General features: G+C 48.2%; 1 protein-coding gene across 1 annotated transcript; it reads right to left on the bottom strand.

Annotated features, from left to right (window-relative positions):
- Positions 1-312: 312 nt before the first annotated feature.
- LOC127336834 (plasma membrane ATPase) lies at positions 313-6,768 on the bottom strand. Its single transcript, XM_051363698.2, has 15 exons — positions 6,573-6,768; positions 4,993-5,112; positions 4,662-4,898; positions 3,217-4,101; positions 3,009-3,113; positions 2,778-2,922; positions 2,521-2,685; positions 2,186-2,424; positions 2,058-2,090; positions 1,889-1,970; positions 1,651-1,811; positions 1,380-1,553; positions 1,117-1,299; positions 822-1,009; positions 313-726 (listed from the first exon to the last, which is right to left on the bottom strand). The coding sequence occupies exons 1-15, from the start codon at positions 6,612-6,614 to the stop codon at positions 630-632; spliced, it is 2,856 nt and encodes a 951-aa protein (XP_051219658.1). The 5' UTR covers positions 6,615-6,768; the 3' UTR covers positions 313-629.
- Positions 6,769-6,991: the final 223 nt, after the last annotated feature.

The following is a 6,991-nucleotide window of genomic DNA, read 5'->3' as shown; positions in this document are numbered from 1 at the left end:
ATGTTCGCCACTAACATCTTGGTTGGTACTACACCCTCGTTTGGAAATAAGTGACTCTTCTTTTTACATCCACGGAGATACAAATGTATCTAGGACAAAACCAGGACACTTGTTCCCAAACGGAGAGAGTTGTTCGTACTACCAAATACAAAGCCGGCTGGCAATGCTAGCAATGGTTACTAGCTCGTACCAAATTAACAGTCTGAGTGCAGCAGACAAAAGACATTGTAACTCCATTGCAGAAAAGAAGCTATCATGTGTTATAGTACCAACCAAGATGGTCTTGTATAAATCCAAGGGACAACAAGCATGTGCCAGAAAATTTGCAGTGATTATTTCTCGTCTTGCTTCCGCAAGATCACCGACTAGTTAGGGGAAAGTGTAAAACACGAAAACGATTACAGCACACCGTGCTCCAAACACGGTACTCCACTAGTAGAACATTAAAACCTCTCTAGAAGACGGAAAACCGAAACCATATATTTGGTAGCACTTTACAACTAGGGGGCTGGTCACATCAGCCAAGTTTCTTTCATTCATTCATTCACCGGAAAAATCTTAAAGCGGAGCTCCATTTCAATCCCGCCCCAATACGGATGTCATGTTTTCTTGTCCATGCCAGAAATTCCTCACACTGTGTAGTTCTGGTTGATGGTGTCAATGTCAAGCCCCTTCAGCTTCACCACCGACTCGACGTGGCCCTTGAGAGTGTTCAGCTCCCTCAGCCTGCACAAAGTAGTGGTCACGAAAATGTATTAGCAATCTACAGCTAACCAGTGACCTTGGATGATGTAGTAGCAATTTCAAAGTGTGATATGTACCTTGCAATCTCAGCTCTTCTCTTGGCTTGCTCGGCGATCTCAGAGAGCTCGCGGTAGCTGCTCTTGTCGTTGAACAGATTGTGGGAGGTCGACTCAGGTGCTTGCAGGCCATGAAGGGTTCTCTGTGCGGTAGCCCATTGTGCCTCCCTCTCGCCTCTACCATAGTTCTCCTTGGTGGTGAATGCAGTCTACACACACAAAAAAGTTCAGAGGTTCATCAACTTGCTCAAGAAGGCGAACCACAATGTATGCAAGCTAGAAAATGAGTACTGAAAGATATGTATCGCTATAGTACCTTGTTCTGGAGGAGGTTGTCCCAGGCCCTTCCACTCAGCACGAAGCGGATGAAGAACTTGAAAACGTCGAGCGGGAAGTAGAACACAATGCTGAAGAGCCAGATAACACCAGCCCATCCCCAGCCGATACCCTTGATCCTGGCGAATTCCCAGTTGGCGTAGACAGCAATGAGTGTTGCAACCTACAAAAAGGAATCAGGTTCAGCTTACGATTGAATGCACTGTATTTGTTGCTTTGCTGGGTAGCTGTTTTTGCACGTACCAATTGAGCAAGGAAGAAAGCAGTGACCAAGAGAACACCAGGGCGCTCAACAAAGGACCAGCTGCGAGAACGAGTCACGAAGATAAGAGCCTGGCTCACAATACTGACTTGGAGGTACAGTGCAGACATCATCTCAAACTCGCTGTCCCTGATTGACCTGACACCGAATTTGTTCTACACAAAGAAAGTTTGGTGAGAAAGAAGATCACACCAAAAAAACGGTTTTAATGCAACGATAGAAAGATCTTCTCAGAAAGCTTTTAGAACTCACCGTGAAGAAGTCAGTCTTGTGCATGGCCCAGAAGAAGACGACAGTCATCAGAGCAAGGTAGGTTCCAAGCACAACACCAGTGGCAAAGATTTCATTGAGCTTCCAGCTGTCGGGCAAAGGAGATGGCTTAACTCTGTCCTTAGAGATAGTCATGATAGTACCTGCAAGTTTTTAATAAGCATATGAGAAATGATGCTTGCATGAGCATGATACTACTGGGAAAATGAAGAATACATACCATCATTGAGAATGGCAATGATAAGGACCATGAAGGGAGCGAAGTCGAATTTCCAGATCAAAGCAATAAGCATAAAGCCAAGCTGCAAGATCACAGTGATGTTAAATTGGGGAAATGGCACTCTCAATTCAAAAAGAAGACCACATTAAATTGGAGAAATGACACTTACCACAATACGGATGGTGATGGAAACAGCATAAATCTGGTTTACCACAAGAGGAAAAAGAGAAATGAGTCTAACTGTGATGTGAACATCTGCTATGAAGGTTACTAATAATAAATAAGAAAAGTACTCACGGTGTAGTTCTTCATCCTCTGGAAAATGCATCTGCTGGTGAGGACAGCACTGATAATGACACTTAGACCTGGCTCGGTAAGCACAATGTCGGATGCACTCCTTGCAGCATCAGTAGCATCATCAACAGCAATACCGATGTCAGCCTTTTTAAGCGCAGGAGCGTCATTGACACCATCTCCAGTCATACCAACAATGTGCTTCTTCTCCTGCAGCCTCTTGACAATCTCATACTTGTGCTCTGCATAACATGAATTAAGTTAACAAATGCCACATGATTCAGCTAACAGATGCAAAATTGCATAATCAAACAGATAAGATCACAATGTAGACATACCAGGGAAAACTCCGGCAAAACCATCAGCCTTCTCAATTAGCTCATCGACAGGAAGTGACTCAAGTGAAGCATCCTTGCTTTGGCCAAGCAATGCAGAGGAAGGATACATGTTTGTGCCCATGCCAAGCCTCCTTCCCGTCTCCTTTCCAATAGCAAGTTGGTCACCTAAAGTAAATCAAATGACTATATTTAGCTATTTACACAAAACATGTGAAATCAAAATAAGTTAGAAATTGGTATGAGTAAGGTATATATACCTGTGATCATCTTGACATTGACACCAAGAACAAGTGCCCTGCGGATGGTCTCAGCACTGTCATGCCTCGGGGGGTCAAACAGGGGCAACAGACCAATGAATTGCCATGGTCCTCCAGCGGATTCCTTGGTTTTCTCAGGTACTTCCTGTGATATAGTCTCACTTGGCATAAGAATATGACTCACAAGCCAATACGACTGCATGGAATATAGAAGTATTAGGGTTAAAATACCTGTCTTGCAACAGCAAGAGAACGAAGCCCACGCTCAGCGTACTTCTCAATCACAGAGTGCACCTTCCTCGCAACATCCTCCTTGCAGTTGCACAGGCTAACAATCTGTTCAAGTTTCATTGCAAGACATCATTAGTCACGTTAAACAACAATGTACTAGTTAACTGGAAAGCGTCAAGCATAACTGCACTTCTACAGTTTTACTAACCTGCTCAGGAGCACCCTTGCTGGCACGGTGCCAGTTACCCTCGGCATCGATGTAAGTCAGAGCAGTCCTCTTGTCAGTAGGGTTGAAGGGCAAGAAGTGCACTTCCCTGATGCCAGCTCTTGCCTCCTTAGGATCAGCAAGCATACCAACCATGCAAGCATCAATGGCGTCCTGGTTTTCAACCCTTGATGCTCTTGCAGCCAACAACAGAACATGTTCCTTGTCGACACCTTTCGCGAACACCTCAACAAGGTTCTTGTCAACACTGAGCTTGTTAAGGGTGAGTGTGCCAGTCTTGTCACTGCACAGCACGTCCATGCCAGCCAACTCCTCAATGGCAGTCATCCTCTTAGTGATAGCACCCTGCTGCGACAGCTTGTGAGAGCCAATGGCCATGGTGACTGACAACACTGTAGGCATGGCAATTGGGATACCACCGATCAAGAGGACCAGCAGGTTCTCAATTCCCGCGCGGTACTTGCGGCGCTGGATCGGGAACATGACGATGATCTCAATGACGATTCCCACCGCGATGGAGATGATACAGAAGTTTCCGATGGCAGTGAGGACCTGCTGGAAGTGGCCGACTTGGTTGGTGCTGTCAACGAGATGAGCAGCCTTGCCAAAGAAAGTGTGTACTCCGGTGGCAATGACCACAGCTTCAATTTCACCCTGCTTGCAAGTCGAACCAGAGAAGACCTCATCCCCAGGGTTCTTGGTCACTGGGAGGGACTCTCCAGTAAGTCCAGACTGGTCAATCTTTAAAGGATCACCCTCAAGGAGACGAGCATCAGCAGGGACGATGTCACCGAGCTTGATGCTCACGATATCACCAGGAACCAAGATTGATGCCTCCTGCTCGCCCCATCGGCCATCCCTGAGCACCTGAAATACACGAACACAATGGTTCAATTTATGAAAAGAAGGGACAAACACGAGTTATGTTAAAACAGTTGTAACTTTACTGCAGCCAATTCCAAGTTTCAAACTTCTACATAAGGCTGTATCCTGTTAGCACACATACTAAAGATAATATTGGAGCTTGACTTTTGAATACAGAAAAGTAAAATCATACTCCCTCTGTCCGGATTTAATTGACGCGAGTAGATGTTGTTTTCAGCTAGCATCCTTCAGAAACATATGTTGAATCGCGTCAATTAAAAAGGTCCAGAGGTAGTACTTAACTAATTATGTCCAAAAAAGGCAATTGATAAGTGAGGATCAATAAACTAATATAAATCTTTTTTTGGGTGATTCAGTAATATATATACACACTTATCCATAGAGCCATTCAGACTTTAAGAACATGACACAGTTGAAAAGCACATATATCAAAAGATTCCACCGTGCACTAAACTGTAACTAGACCATTGAAAAATCATGGATACAGTACTATGGGAATATATTCGCAATCCTGCAGTGGTGCCATTCAGTGCAAAGCTCACCTTTGTCTTGGGGGCAAGGTTGGCCATGAGTGCTGCCGCGGCGTTGCCGGCGTTGTTCTCCTCAATGAAGGAGATGGTGGAGTTGATGACCAGGAGCACGATGATACCAATGAAATCTTGCCAATCCGGGGGCTTCCCATCACCGTTGGCGAGCGCGATGGCCATGATGGCGGCCATCTCCATGACCCAGGACAGAGGGTTCCACATGAACCCAAGGAACTTGAGGATCTTGCTCTCCTGCACAACCACATGACAAACCACAGGTTAGAAATTAATACAGGCCATGAAAGCACAAACCAAACACGGATGAAACCATAGACGGTATGGTCACCTTCTTCTCCTCGAGCTTGTTGAGGCCGAAGATCTCGACACGCTGCGCCCCCTCGTCGGAGGTGAGCCCCTGGCGCGTACATTTCAGCTGCTCGAACACCTCCTCGATGGGGATGTTCTCCTGCAGAAACAAAAACACAAGCGTAGAACAACCATTGATTAGATTAGAAGACGACCTTGCATGCAAAGGAAGTGCAGGAAGTAGGTGCGGGTCAGCGACAGCAGAGAACACACAACTCAAAACAGCTAGCAGCCGTTACACAGTACATCACAGTAGCTTCTTCCATGCTGTGGGCCCCGCCTGTCAGCCTCTACCAGACAAATCTGGGGTCAGGAACATGGAAGGGTCCAAGCCCAGCCGCATCCACATGCGACGGCGACGTGGGGCCAATGATTGGCAGCCGTACGACCGTCCGATCAGGATCAGACGGCCCAGGCCCGGGGCAGAACAGGGTGTCCTGGCCCGTACGCGTACTTCTTCGCCCACATGGTGCCGGCGTGCGTGCGTACGTTGTTCGCCCAGAAAGCTGCCTCGAGATGCGTGCCGGGAAGGTACGTGTGGTGGTAGAAGAAGGATTATACTAGTAGTATTAAGATAAGCGACGGCTCCCCTGCTTGGCTTGGATTGGGCCGCGTGCGAGCTGTGGTGGTCAACAAAGGTAGAAAAACGAGAAAAGGTAACGGCCGGAACGCGAGCACGGATTTCTCCGCGGTTCGTGGTGGTTGGCCACTAATCCAGCGCCGCGTGACCCGTGCTAACCATGTTTTGACTTTTGATTGAAAAACAAAATCCGCAGTACTCCCGTCCCAGTACTATTATCTCTGTTTGGAAATAATTCATGGTGTTTTTATTTTTTGTGAAGGAAATAAATAAATTATCTGGAGCAGGCAATTGATAATAATTCTAGCCTAGATGAGCTGTGAGGCTAGTAGTAAATTACGCCGCGCAGATCTAAGATGTGTATCTCGTTTCACGCAAGTAGAAGGAAGGAATGGAATTACACGTATTAACTGCGGCGAGATCGAAACAGTTTTTCAAGGGGAAGGATCCAAAATTCCTCCCCGAAAAGGCTAGCTGTACGCGCTCTGTCCTCTGTGCTGGGGCAGCACACGAGGAGGAAACATGGGGTGCTACTCGCTGTTCGAGTTGGCCATGGACTGCTGGCCCTCTATCATTGAAGAGGGAGCAGCCGCACATGGCGAGATATGATCCTCACATGGAAAGCATACTTTGACGGGAAAAAATCTAGCGAATCGGGGGTTAGAAAATTAAAACCGGCTTTCGGAAAGAGGATGGGGGAAAAAGGGTAGGTGGATGATGAGCTTTTTTCGAAAACGGGATAAAGCGGGCCGAATTTATTCTCGGCGATTTTTTTTCCATCTGATGCACAGCTTTTTTCCCCGCGGCGGAGGAGGAAGCGCAGCAGGCGAAACAGTACGAGGAGCAGATTAATCTGCCGCAAGCACGAGTGTCGACCCATCTACTCTACCGAGAAATCGGGCGAAGCAGCGTAAACAGGAAGAAGCAGGTGGGTAGAGAGCGCATGCATCATGGGGAGGAAGAGATGGAGGGGTTCTCACCAGATCGACGGCTTCATTCCTGATCTCCTCGAGGCCACCCATGGCTGGCGGCGGCGGCGGGTGGCGGCGGCGGCGGGGCGCCGAACCAGCAGCACGTAGGACCTCCGAACTCTTGTCTAGAGAGCCAAGTCTACCATACACGACGCAGCGCAGCGCAGCTCTGCTCTCTCCGGGATGGAGGAGAGGAAGCGTATTAGTAGTGGTGGGTGGGACTTGGAGGGGATGAGGGAGCTGCGCGCAGCGCCTCCCCCCTTTATACCCACCCACCTCCGCACCGGGCCATACCGTGCAGCCCTAGGCCACGCCTGCCAGGTGGGACCCGCTCTGACCTCCCTCTGTTCGCGTGCCCCGCCCAGTTAGGCCGTCCCCGCCGCACCGCGCCCGCCCCTGAGAGATAGCAGAGCACGTGCCGCCGCGGG

The sequence above is a fragment of the Lolium perenne genome, chromosome 2 (genome assembly GCF_019359855.2).
Source record: "Lolium perenne isolate Kyuss_39 chromosome 2, Kyuss_2.0, whole genome shotgun sequence".
Classification (NCBI taxonomy): Eukaryota; Viridiplantae; Streptophyta; class Magnoliopsida; order Poales; family Poaceae; genus Lolium; species Lolium perenne.
Note: the sequence above shows the minus strand (reverse complement) of the source record. Positions and strands in the feature narration are given on the sequence as shown.